The sequence below is a fragment of the Brassica oleracea genome, chromosome C8 (genome assembly GCF_000695525.1).
Source record: "Brassica oleracea var. oleracea cultivar TO1000 chromosome C8, BOL, whole genome shotgun sequence".
Lineage (NCBI taxonomy): Eukaryota > Viridiplantae > Streptophyta > Magnoliopsida > Brassicales > Brassicaceae > Brassica > Brassica oleracea.
The window spans coordinates 37126476-37140904 of NC_027755.1; the positions used below are offsets into that span (position 1 = coordinate 37126476).

General features: G+C 35.4%; 1 protein-coding gene across 1 annotated transcript; it reads left to right on the forward strand.

The window, feature by feature from the left end:
- The first annotated feature begins 2269 nt into the window (after positions 1-2269).
- Positions 2270-3863, forward strand: LOC106310669 (LOB domain-containing protein 3-like). The gene is made up of 2 exons (XM_013747899.1): positions 2270-2449; positions 3517-3863. Exons 1-2 carry the CDS (start codon positions 2270-2272, stop codon positions 3829-3831), a joined length of 495 nt encoding a protein of 164 aa, XP_013603353.1. The 3' UTR covers positions 3832-3863.
- The last annotated feature ends 10566 nt before the right edge of the window (positions 3864-14429 follow it).

The window sequence follows — 14429 nt, forward strand, 5'->3', positions numbered from 1 at the left end:
CGCATTCAGATGTTGGAGATTGAAGAGGAAGACAATGGTTATAAATAATTCGAGAAAGAGAACTAGCATTCAACACACCAACCAAACAATTCATCACAGAAGCTTTCAATTTTTCTTTTAACTAGTACCAGACTTGAATGCGTTAAGACTTGACATTTATCTAATTCATTCAACACACTTCACGTTCCCTTTTCTATCTAACCGTCACTTCTATTTATTACCATCATCACAACCATAATGTTACAGTTAACTACATCTTTAATTCCTCACAGAAGCTAACCACATCAGTTCTAATTCATGGAAGAGTAACACTAACCTGTATTGATGAAGCTTCCTGGCCTCTCTTTCCACATAACACATCAAAGCCGACTTCATCCATTCATCTCACCACACAAAGACAGAAAAACAAAAAAATATTAATCAACACAATCTTAATCATAACCTTGCAACAATCAAAACAAGATTGAAACAAAATATTTTACAGTCAAAGCCGACAGAATCAAAGGACAAAAATATTATCAAAATTGATTAACTTGACAGAATCAAAGGACATAAACATTATCAAAATTGATTAACTTGATAGAAACGTTATCAAATTGATTAACTTGAAACAAAATATTTTTCAGCTAAACCCGACAGAATCCAAGCACAATATGAGACATGCATCATTGAAGAACATGAAACAGAAGCGTTACCTTAGCGAATCGGAGAGTGCCATCAAAGAGAGCTCCGTCGACGACAGCCACCGCCACAAAGAATCGAACCTACAAATTAAAAAAACACATGCAATCAGAACAAGAATAAGTCAAATCTAACACATGCATGCTTGAAGAACACAAGAAACGATTTACCTTCCGATTTACAGAGAGAGACAGCGGTCCTTCACCGTCGACGAGACCCACGGGAGATAATCACCGATTTACTTCCTCGACAACGACCCACGGAGAGAGACGATTCCGAGACGTCGACGAAGAGAGAGACTTTCGTCGTTTCGTCTACGACCCACGGAGAGAAGACTTTCGTCGTTTCGTCTACAACCCACGGAGAGAGACGATTCCGAGACGTCGACGAGCCATGGAGAGAAGGATTATCGCCGTTTGGTCGAGGAACCGCCGAGACACAGAGAATCGCCTTCTCGAAGACGAAAGATAGAGAGGTTTTGAGAGAAAGAAAGAAACATAACCAAAGCGAACCGAAGACGCGCTCTCCTCTCTCCTCTTATTTTGCCTACACGTGTCCCCCAATACCGTCTCTTCCGTCGCAACAATAGGAGACGTCTCAAACCTTTATTATTTCTTTTGATTTTTTTTTAATGCATAATTAGCATTAGATCCTCTCTAAATACGAGCGATAAGGATGCTCTTAGTATACACACACGCATGGGGGTTCAAGCTTAAACTAATTATCCAATATTTGGATTTATTTCAATCTCATACTCCCTCCCTCTCTTCCTAAATATAAGATATTTAGTTAAAAACACACATATTAAAAAAAGTTAATTTTTGTCTAGGAAAAACATTAAAAGTTTTTAAATAAATTGTTAAATATGATTGGTTACACAATTTTTAATAAAGTAAAAGTTACCTAGAAAAATAAAAACATCTTAAATATTGAAACACTAAAATTCTTTAAATCATCGTACATTAAGAACATTAAAGAACAGAGGGAGCATCTCACAAGAGTTCCAAACAAGGTTTTGCATGGATGCAGTGAGACCAAGAAAAGTTAATTCACAAGCAACATTAAGCAATCAAAATTAATTATAATTTTCATTATTATAACACAAACTGTATTTACTTGCACTAACTCGCAACTAACAGCAGCATATATACAGCATATGAAAAGTCATATCAAAACGATATCATATGATTATAAAACCAATATATATTGATTCACCAAGAAGTGACAATCCTATACCCGACCGAAACAAGAAGAAAATAGATACGCAGTGTTGCTTCAACTTGCAAGAAACTATAGAGAAAATTATATGCATAGTATTCAATTCAGTATACAAACAAAACAGAAAAAAACACTTCAAAGTAAATGTACGTATAAAATACTTATTCAGAATTTCCAGAGGGCCATGGAAATCTTAAGCAATAGAGATATGATTTTTTGTCCAAACAAAGCAAATCTAATGACTTGTTACTTTTAGATTGGACAAAAGAAGATTTCATGTCTTAGTTTCTATTTTTCTCTATATAAACACACAAAGCCTTCCTCTCTTCTTAATCATTTGCTTTCAAGTCTCAGAAACTCTTTCTTCTAAATGAGACAAAAGGGTCACAGACACGGAGAAGCAGTGTCACCTTGTGCCGGATGCAAGCTTCTTCGGAGAAAATGTGTGAAAATTTGCGTCTTTGCTCCATATTTTCCGGCTAAGGAGCCTTACAAGTTTGCCATTGTCCACAAGATCTTTGGTGCTAGTAATGTCAATAAGATGTTGCAGGTAAAATTTCACTTTTCTCTTTTGTTAATTAATTTTTGTTGCTGTTTTAATTTATGACAGGGAATATAGTTTTACGAATATGAAACATTATTGTATAAACATGTACATATAAACTGACCAAGGCTTATGGCTGATGGTTCCTGGCTTGCTGCAATTGTTATGTGAGTTCAGGTCGCAATGGTTCAAGACCATCTCCAATGGTTTACTCTATTTTTTTCTCTAAAATAGGATAATTTTATAATAGAGTTGAATGTTGCTCCAATGGTAATCTATTTTAGAGTGAAAAATAGAGTGATGAACAAAAAAATAAAAAAAATTATTCTATATATAGAGTAAAAAATAGGTTTACACTATTATAGAGTAGAAAATAGAGTATCATTAGAGCATTTTTATTCTAAACTCTATTTTAGAGGGGAAAATAGAGTGGGGTTGGAGGCTCTAAATAGTTTCACAGAATAATTTAAATATTTTAGATTTAAGTTATTAAACCCTTCAATTTTGAAACTGTAGGAAGTCACTTTCTAGTTTTGATATTTTCTTCTTTAAACAAGAAAAAAAAAGAATAGTGTACGAAGTCACTTTCTAGTTTCTATCAAAAGTCTATATATTGCATGCATGTCATGTTAAAAGGCAGTATCATGACATTTTTTTTTTGAACTTACATTATTGCTTCTTATTTGTTATCTTATGACTAGTTTATAACGCGGTGATTAATTTATGTGTATCTATAACCTCTTACTGTTTTCTACTGTTAACATACAGATGTCATTTACGAAATCATTACAAACAAACAACACGCATAATGTGTTTCAAACAGATGTTTACTACATAATGACATCATGTAGTGCAAAATCATTTGATTCGTCATTAAACATTTCAAAAGAAAAACGCCATCGATGATTTTATCTGATCAAGAGAATCAAAACCCTAAAACAACATGTTTTCAATGTCTATTTCTGCATAATTTTACGATTTTGGTTATCAAAAAAACTTGTGGAAGTGTAACATCAGACAAGACCAAGTAAAATATTATTAATATCCTCAGTAAATCGATTTAACGATCGTAGGTGTTGTCGGAGAACCACCGGAGCGACGCCGTAAATTCGTTGGTGTACGAGGCGAACGCGAGGGTACAAGATCCTGTGTACGGATGTGTAGGAACAATTTCGTCATTACACAGACAACTCGAAACTCTCCAAACTCAGCTAGCTATTGCTCAGGCCGAACTGGTTCATATGAAGACGCTCCACCATGTTGACACTAGATCGTCGCCGTATATGGCGAGTAGCATTACTTTCCCCGCGATCAAAGACTTCTCCAGTGACGACAACATGGCTTTTATGTACGATAATGGTGCCGGCGAGTCCCTTTGGTCGTGCTAGCTTTTCCCTGATCTATCCGTGCAATAGTTAAAAAGGGCAAAAAAATCAGATTATAGCCAATTTATAGGCTACTAAATGAACGTAATAAGTATATATTAAAAAAAAAAAATTTAGCTGCATGGAAGAGCTAGTAACAACTAAAGAAATAAGATAATAAACTTTATTTATGTGTTGAACAAAAACAAAAACAAAAACAAAAACTTTATTTATGTATGTCTTCTTTTGAGGATTTTTTTTCTTAACTAATGTTGGGTAAGTAAAAAGAAAAGACAGAGAGGCATATTAATGTAACATATATGATATAGACTACATAAGTTAATGTTTTACAAACTCATGATTTATAACTCTGAAAGAACAATATGCTATGCAAGTCTATAACTATGCTAATCTATACAATTTGAATACTATTATGTGATGATTTAAAGCAAATGCCACAATGACCACGGTTTTTTACCTCTCGGTTTGCTTCTAAGCATTGAGTTCCTTGATGTTAGCTAAGAGGCATAATCGGCTCCTAAGAATGATAGATGACAAAGAAAATCAACAATTTGAAACTGTGGCTGATGTAAAACCGATACTAGTTAAGAAATAACAACGAAGGAAGACTCAGACTCACCTGGCTTGCCTGACGAACTCCTTACCGTCCATCCAAGGTGTACGGTTCCTAGATGGAGAATTTGCAGCTGATGATTGCTGACTTGAAGGGTACCAGATTGTTGTCTTTGTGGTTTGGAGGGAAAATTGGCTACGTATCTTTTTCCTGTCTCTATTTTGAAGTCTTCTTGTCCCGATTTCAAATAAAAACTTTTAATTACTTCTCCCTCCAAACCAGAGAAACTTTTGATTACTTATTGTAGACTCTATGGAAAATTATTATTTTTTATTTCTAAAACTAAAAAATAATGTAGTGAGGTTTTGGTCCTACATTACCAAACTACAAAATTGACAAATACTGCCTTGAGTTTGCATTTATTATGTGTTATTAAAATATTCCATATTGGCCTATTGGAAAATATATAAACATAAAAATCCTAGACACTGTTATTGCAATAGTTAAAGGCTTCGCATTTTCTTGTTATAAGTTGAGATGTCACATCTATGCAGTTGAGCGGAATCTCCTAACACGTGTATAAATACATACTAATTCCGTATCTACGTATGTCCAATTTCCTTAAATGTACAAAACTCGACCGGACGTCGTCTGGTGAAACCTACTTGTCGTCTGGTGAAACTCACAATCATAAAGCCTACTAATCTCCTTTATTTCCCGGTAAGTGGTAACCAACCGATGAGACAACAAGCTTCAGTTAATAAGGCCACCATTAAGCGGGGTGCTTACCCTGGTGCTTAACTTTTAAAAAAAAAAAAAAAAATGGAAGCAGAGCGCTTAAACAAACGCAGTAAGCGCCGGTTGTTCCCACTATTCGCGGACTCCACTGACACGTAACGGCCCGCGATTGGTTCATTTTTAATTTTTTTTTTAATTAGACAAAAACCAAAAGGAAAAAAAAATTAAGCAGGGTTAACCATGCCCTAACTTAATATAGCTGGGTAACTCAGGGAACCAAGTTTACAAAAAATAAAAACTCAGGGAACCAGGGACTCTATCAATAATTAAATATAGTTTAACGGTTCAAAAAACGGTTTAAGATTTTGTTGGTTTTCAAATTTTAGAAGATTGGTGTCCAACTATCCATATTAAAAACGGGTATAACCCGGTTTATCTAGCAGCTATCGTGTTGGCCTACAAGGCTTTTAGCATTCACTGCATGTCTGGACCAGAGTGGTTTCTTCGAGTATGTCTGTGTGCGTATACACAGATACACGTACACGCAATTACATACACACATGTGTAGTATATATACGCACATCTCGATGCAAAGAAAAAAACATCACCATCTTCTGATCAGTTTTCTTTTGCTACTCGAAATAGACCCAAAGAAAAAATGTATTGTCTCCAAGTTGCAGCTTATCACTTGTTCTTCAACGCATCACGGTTGTGTTATCTTCTTGCTCTGCTTATCTTTGTTTTTCTCAGATTATTTGATATTTTCCATGATATATCAGTTGTTAATCACGTCGGCGACTCCGGAACGGCGGCGTTTCGGGCTATTACTGATACAAAAAAGCAAGTTCATGGAGAGTTGAATGTAACTTTCTCTGGTGTTTTCTTAGGATCTCTAATCCAAGATATTGCTACTTATGTTTAATGTTTTCTAGCTAATGTTTTTCCGAGGACATGTTTTCTCGTTATGTATTATTCATGCACTTGCATATATGTTTAACGATGAATTCCTAGTCTTGATCTCTATAGTTTATTATAACTTTAGTTTAATCCATTCTTTTATGAGTATAAATTTTCAGTTTGACTGCATGTTGTAGCGTAGTACTAGTAGCTATACCGTCTTCTATTAACTCAGTTTAGGGCAGGGCATGATTAACCTCGGTCTCTTAACCGGAGTTCTTAACTCATGATTTGACATTTTTTTTGTTTTTTTTTTACACTTTTCGGCTAAGAGACAGCTCTTATATCTCTTATTTAAGAGAGAGTTCTTAATTTTTCTTAGTTAAAATCTAAGAAAAACTAAGAATCCCAATTAAAAAACTGAAGTTAATCATGGTCTTAATTGCGTTAGTTTGAGGACGGAACATAGATTTAATTCGGTTTGATAGTGTCACTAAATACAGTATTCATATTGATTAGACTATGTACAATGGTTTCAACACCTTCATTGTCCATTTTTAACATTTCACATCATCTTCTCTCTCTTCAATATCATTTATTTAACACTCACTTCACTCTAAACCTTTACAATGGTTTTGTTTTAGAAAAAAATTCAACATCCTACCCCCATAATTTTTAATTTATATTTTTATTTTTATAACAAACCAATTACATATTAATAATTTATTTAAAAACTAAAATAAAATAAAGTTTAATAATATTTATTTTAAATTATTATACTAAGCTTATTTTTAAACAATATCAAATCAATATTAATAAAAGTTTTACTAACAAAAAAGGTTAAAAAACTAAAATACTTGATTAGAAGAAAAAATGATTTTTTCTGTATCCAAATGAAATGAAAGTGGTCTCTATTTATAGATAAGAAAATATCTTGAATTTTGATATAATTTTTATTATTCTTAAAAGAGTTTTATTATATAGAAAATATGTTTCAATTATTGGGTGAAGATAAAAATCAAAATCAATCTGTACAACCCATTAGTCCACTCACAACGCGACATGTGGTAGTGTCTGTCCACAAATTTTTTTTTTAAATGTTTTAAACTTTGCAACACATCGAAACCACGTAGATTGACCTAATTTATCAACATCTTCGTTGCAGGGGTTTCCAGCGTCGGAAACAAGTTTCGACCCCCATGGTGGGTGTTCTCAGTCCACGGCCTCAGATACAATAATACTCCATACGTTACTGACCAATTAATGCCTAATAAAGCTAGCAAGCTTGGTCCTACATAGACCAGTTTTTGAAAATATGGTCAATTTTTTTTATATGTTCCCGAGAAACTAGCCGTAAACTTCGGATACATCAAAACTGTCGTAATCAGCAACATATTTACCACATTTTTGTTACTTGGTAACAATAATATTTTTAGTTTTGAATTTTAAAACTCAAATTTATATATCATCGTTTACTGTAAGCATAAGTAGCTGATACAATAAAAATGAACACGGAAGTGACGTCTCCGTTCAAAAATATTGGGCCCTTGATCTTTACATAGGCCCAAAGTAAACTAAATTATTTCGGGCCCAACCGACAGGCCTCGCTGTTTATCAATCCTTTTTTTTTGTTAATAAAGGCAGATTTTAAGATATTTGTCCCTTGTAAATAAAACTGTATGTTCGATTCAGTACAAAAAAAACTGTCCCTTCGATACGAGATTACTCCATAATCCGTACGGAACTAAGAGCATGATTAACACTAAAAGGTTCTTATTTATTTTTTTGTCTGATTTAAAAAAAAAAATACAAACGAACCAATTGCGGACCGCCACTTGTCAATGAAATCCGCGAACAGTACAAAAATTCAAGCAAAGTCACCTCTTGCAGAAGAAGAACTGGTTTTTATCAAAATCGGGATCCACCTCTTAAAAACCCACCGGCGTTAATTGTGGCCTAAGGAAAAAGGAGGACAGGCAGAGAGTTGGTGGGTAACACTCTGACTGTATGTATAAATGACCGTACAACCTAAACGCACCTGCCACTCTTTAATGCCGTTAATGACACGTCATCTGAATTAAGTATTATATTATTTGATTTAGTTTCCATTTCGCTCTTTCAATTGAACCCATCCACTAGAGAAATCGATTATTTTGTGCGTATGGACATATAAACAATATTGAAATAGTTGGAAAAAAAAAACAATATACAAATAGTTGAAAATTCGTAAATGACAAATATACATAGCTACTAGGATCGTTAAACATGTCCTTTTAGTTTGTTTTGTTTTTTTCTGTATCGTTTAGTTAATGTAACATTTAATTAAAGAACAAAACAGGACGCAAAGGGACAAGAGTGTCGTGGACAACTTGTCTAGTGACTCCGAATTTGGATGTTGTTCTGCTTCATATATAAATGTTTGATTACGCCTCGATGATTTTATATGATTGTACCTATTTGAGTTTTTTTTCTTAAGAAGAAGTTGTATGTTTATACATGCGAATAACGTTTACCAGACAAGAATTGGTATTGTATATCTAGGCGAACAATATGCGTATGAAATATTGAAATGTTCAGGAACATCAATGAATTTTGTCGGCCAAGCAAAATATAAAATAAAAATTATAAATAAAACAAAATGTTTAACAGGAAAAAATCCTGAAAATTCAAATAATCGACAAAAACGAAGAGCTATTTTCTGGATCCAAATTTCAATTATGTACGAGTATTGTCTTTGACGTTTTGGTCTATTTGTAATAGTAGTATTTAAGAACGTTGAACATAAACTACCCGCGGAGATTTCGTCCAACCATCTTTAATCTATTCGCCGATTTACTTTTAAAACAAACAAAACCCCGAATTAAAAAATACTTCATTAGTTATTACACTAAACCACCAACCTCATAAATGGAGGGTTCAAAACATTTCATATTTCTTTCAACTTTGACATGATGATGTAAGGCTTGCTACTCATACTCAATTTTGATGTTCTAAATTTCAGTAGCTCAAATGTCTAATCTAATTAGTAGTATTAATATACATAACGACGTAATATTATTAATATGTTCAAAAGTGATAAGACTTTTTGTCATCTAAAACATAAGAGCATCTTTAATCCTAAGAATCCACTTAATTTTTTTTCTGATTTAAAAAAAAAAATTAAAAACTAATCAATCGTGGGTTGCCACGTGTTAGTGGAGCCCGCGAAAATGCAAGAACCAAACTCTTAAAAAAGGAATTTAGGAGCCAACTCTTAAATTTTTTGTGGGTTCCACCTCTTAAGAACCCTCCTAAGAGATGGGGATGCTCTAACGGTTATGTGACAAATTTTATAAAAGCAAATATAAATATAGTTTTAAGAAGTAATTTTAACTATTCCACAAAAAACTACATCAAGTCAAAACCTACTTTATATAATAATGAACGAATCAATTTATATTACTTTGGAAATCTTTCTTTAATTTTTTTTTGATTAATATATAGAAGTTCTATCATTTGAACAGTAAATTTTGTAAAAGCATTAACCAGTTATTTAGTTAAATGGTAGACCAAAAAAAATTCACAAAAATAACATTTTATATCATACTAGCAACAGACACAGTAAACCAATAACATTCTTTTTAAGTTTCCATAACAAGTAATAATGGTTACTCTCTTGACTTTGTATGGTTTTAATGTTTCACTACAAAAAAACACATGCTTAACGACGAAAATTAACGAGGAAAAACAATCCTCGTAAATTTGCGTCGAGTTTACGACGAATTTACGTGAAAAACTAAAGTCATCGTTATTTCCTCGTAACGTAACGACAAAACTGTTTCGTCGTAAAGTGGATGTAATTTTACGAGTATTTTACGAGGAAAAACTATTTCCTCGTAAATACGACGTAAATTCTAATTAATTTGTCGTAAATTCATAGCAAAATTACAACTACCTGATTCGAATTTTCCTATAAATATGGATGTTTGAACATCATTTTAAACACACCAACAACAAAAAACGTGAAAGAAAAAAAATAGCTGGCTCCGGGAATATTTACGAGTTGCGGAAGTGGATGTATATGCATAGAGATGCTAACGGGAGAGTGACGAAAGAATACCTTGCGGGTCTGGAGACATTTATGCATCAAGCAGATTCAACACCGCTCGCCCAAGAAAGTGGTAAGATGTTCTGTCCTTGTCGGAAATGCAACAATTCGAAACTGGCAAACCGTGAAAATGTTTGGAAGCATTTAATAAATAGAGGTTTCACGCCAAGTTACTATATCTGGTTTCAACATGGAGAAGGTTTTAATTATGATCAGAATGAAGCTAGTAGTAGTAATAGCAATTTTCAGGAAAAAGAACCGGTTGATCATCATTTGCATAATGAACATAGTTACCAGCAAGAGGAGATGGTAGATTATGATAGGGTTCATGATATGGTAGCTGATGCATTCGTAGCTCATGATGAAGATGAAGAACCTAATATAGATGCAAAAAAGTTTTACGAAATGTTAAACGCGGCGAATCAACCACTTTACAGTGGTTGTAGAGAAGGTCTCTCTAAATTGTCGTTAGCTGCTAGAATGATGAATATTAAAACTGATCACAATCTACCTGAAAGTTGCATGAACGAATGGGCGGACTTGTTTAAAGAGTACTTGCCGGAAGACAATGTGTCTGCTGATTCTTATTATGAGATTCAGAAACTGGTTTATAGTCTTGGGTTGCCTTCGGAGATGATAGATGTTTGCATCGACAACTGCATGATCTATTGGGGAGATGATGAGAAGCTAGAAGAATGTCGATTATGCAAGAAGCCACGATTCAAGCCGCAAGGACGAGGACGTAATAGGGTACCGTACCAAAGGATGTGGTACCTACCAATTACAGACAGATTGAAAAGATTGTATCAATCAGAGCACACTGCTGGAAAGATGAGATGGCATGCCGAGCATACTCAGACGGATGGTGAGATGACTCATCCATCAGATGCAAGAGCCTGGAAACATTTCAACAAAGTACATCCAGATTTCGCTAGCAATATCCGGAATGTGTATCTCGGATTATGCACAGATGGATTTAGTCCGTTCGGAATGTCAGGGAGACAATATTCATTGTGGCCAGTCTTTCTTACTCCATACAACCTGCCACCGGAGATGTGCATGCAACGGGAGTTACTATTCTTGACCATATTAATACCTGGTCCGAACCATCCAAAAAGGTCCCTGGATGTTTTCCTACAACCACTGATAAAAGAGTTGAAGGATTTGTGGTCAACAGGGGTGAGGACGTATGACTGTTCAACGAAGACGAATTTTACGATGCGAGCGATGCTTTTGTGGACCATAAGTGATTTCCCTGCCTATGGGATGTTGTCTGGATGGACTACACATGGGAGATTAGCTTGTCCATATTGTAATGGAACGACAGATGCGTTTCAACTGAAGAATGGTAGGAAGACAAGTTGGTTTGATTGTCACCGTCGATTTCTTCACATTGGCCATCCTTACCGAAGAAACAAGAATTTGTTTAGGCACAAAAGGGTTGTGAGAGACACTCCTCCTCCATATCTAACTGGAGAACAAATTGAAGCGCAAATCGACTACTACGGAGCTAACGAAACAGTTCGTTGGGGTGGTAATTGGCATGTCCCTCGTAATATGCCAGATTCTTACGGTGTTCATCACAACTGGCACAAGAAGAGTATATTTTGGGAGTTGCCATATTGGAAGGATCTTCTTCTGCGCCACAACCTCGATGTGATGCATATAGAGAAGAATTTCTTTGAGAACATCATGAATACAATATTGAATGTCCCAGGGAAGACAAAAGACAACATAAAATCGAGGTTGGACTTGCCGGATATTTGCTCAAGAAGCGAGTTACATATTAAAAGCAATGGACAAGTTCCCGTTCCGATATTCAGATTATCTTCAGAAAAAAAGTCGGTGTTGTTCAACTGGGTGGCATCAGAAGTGAAGTTCCCCGATGGGTATGTTTCGAATCTCTCTAGATGTGTTGAAAAGGGTCAAAAGTTCTCCGGGATGAAGAGTCATGATTGTCATGTATTTATGCAACGACTACTGCCCTTTGCATTTGCGGAGCTACTTCCAACAAACGTACATGAAGCACTTGCAGGTACGTAGTGTATTATATCACAATAATTTACAAAATAATATATGACTAACAATGTGTTTAATTTTTTTTCGAATATAAAAGGCATTGGAACATTTTTCAGGGATCTGAGCGCACACACTCTTAAAGAAGAAGTCGTGGAACAGCTTCAGGAGAACATTCCCATCTTATTGTGCAACTTGGAGAAGATATTTCCTCCCGGATTTTTTGACGTCATGGAGCATCTAGCTGTCCACCTCCCATATGAGGCATTGCTTCGTGCACCTGTACATTACGGATGGATGTATCAGTATGAGCGAGCCATGAAATATTTGAAGGGAAAAGCAAAGAACCTCGCCAAAGTTGAAGGTTCTATAATTGCTGGAAGTTTGACGGAAGAAGTTTCTCACTTCACATCGTACTACTTTGCGTCAAAAGTACGTACACGGAGAAGAGCTCCAAGAAGATATGATGATGGTGGTGTTGCGCCAACATATGCAGTTGCTGGTGTTCCAGACATCTTTAGCCAGATTGGGCGACTCGGTGGAAAGTCTAAAGAGGTTTGGTGGTCGAGTGAACAAGACGCTCATAGTGCACACACCTATATTCTACTCAATTGCGAAGATCCATTGATGCGTTATTTTGAAAGGTAACATATATTGACACTTCGAAACACATATAAGTATAATTAATTGTATAATTGCGAGAGATTCATTCCTATAAAATGTGATTTTACAGCCTATTTGTTTCTCAAGTCGAAGAAACATTTCCTGGTATATCCACAAGTGACGTAGACAAAAGGAAAGATCAACACTTCATTAAGTGGTTGCGGAATCAGGTATTAACTAAAAAAAATTTCATACATTATCTGTATTTCATTAACATTCTCTTTATTTTTGCAGGTTGATTATGACGACGACGATGCAGATTATCCTAAGTGGTTACACGAAGTAATTCAATCTCCACTTGTAAAGGTCACCACATCACAGATGTATTTCACACGAGACTATACTTTTCATACATATGACTATGGTAGACAGCGGGCGACCAGTAACTATGGAATATGTGTGAAAGGGGAAACAGATTTCTACGGGATCTTGACGGAGATTATTGAAGTCGAATTTCCAGGGATACTGAAGCTGAAATGCGTCCTCTTCAAATGTGAATGGTTCGACCCCGTCGTCAACAGAGGTGTTCGGTCTAACAAATTCGGTGTAGTTGATGTCAACGGTGGAAGAAGGTACAACAAATTCGAGCCTTTCATCTTAGCTTCACAAGCAGACCAAGTTAGCTTCCTTCCATACCCTCGGATGAGAGATTCAGGTATAAATTGGTTAGCAGTGATCAAAGTTACACCTCGAGGACGAATCATCAGTGGAGAAGAACCACCATTGCAAGAAGAACAGATAAATGAAGTCGAGGAACCTGAACAAGAAATTGATGACATCCTTCTCATTGATCCGCATAATCACGAGTACGAAGATCTTACCGATGATGCCACAGACGAAGCTGTTGAAGACGAGTTTAATGAAAATGATGATGTTTCTAGTGATGACGAGAATGTCGATGTATCCGATTGATGTATTTGTTTTATGAATAAGATGAGGGAGTTTGTTTTATGAATAAGATAATGTGAGGTTTGTTTTATGAATAAGGGAATGCTGGGAGTTTGTTTTATGAATAAGCAAATGTGGGAATTGTGGTTTGGAATAGAAATAAAGATGAGGTTTGGAATATATGAAGTAGAAAATAAGGAATATGGGGTTTGGGGGTTTCGGATTCTAGGGATTTAAACATAACACTCGTTAATTCCACAAACAAAAAATCGTCGTAAAGGACTCGTAGGTCAACGAGGAAATAACGACGAAATATAAAAAAAAAGAACGCGGGACTCGTTAATTCCACGTAGGACAAAATCGTCGTAAATACCAAGTACGATGAATTCGTCGTAAAAACCACGTAGGATGAAATCGTCGTAAATACCACGTAGGATGAATTCGTCGTAAAAACCACGTAGGATGAAATCGTCGTAAATACCACGTAGGATGAATTCGTCGTAAAAACCACGTAGGATGAAATCGTCGTAAATACCACGTAGGATGAATTCGTCGTAAAAACCACGTAGGATGAAATCGTCGTAAATACCACGTAGGATGAATTCGTCGTAAAAACCACGTAGGATGAAATCGTCGTAAATACCACGTAGGATGAATTCGTCGTAAAAACCACGTAGGATGAAATCGTCGTAAATACCACGTAGGATGAATTCGTCGTAAAAACCACGTAGGATGAAATCGTCGTAAATACCACGTAGG

Excerpts from the sequence above, each read along its gene's own strand:
- LOC106310669 (XM_013747899.1), top strand. The coding sequence starts at position 2,270 with ATGAGACAAAAGGGTCACAGACACGGAGAAGCAGTGTCACCTTGTGCC. Across the intron at positions 2,450-3,516 it reads ATGTCAATAAGATGTTGCAG|GTGTTGTCGGAGAACCACCG; the intron begins GTAAAATTTCAC and ends TAACGATCGTAG.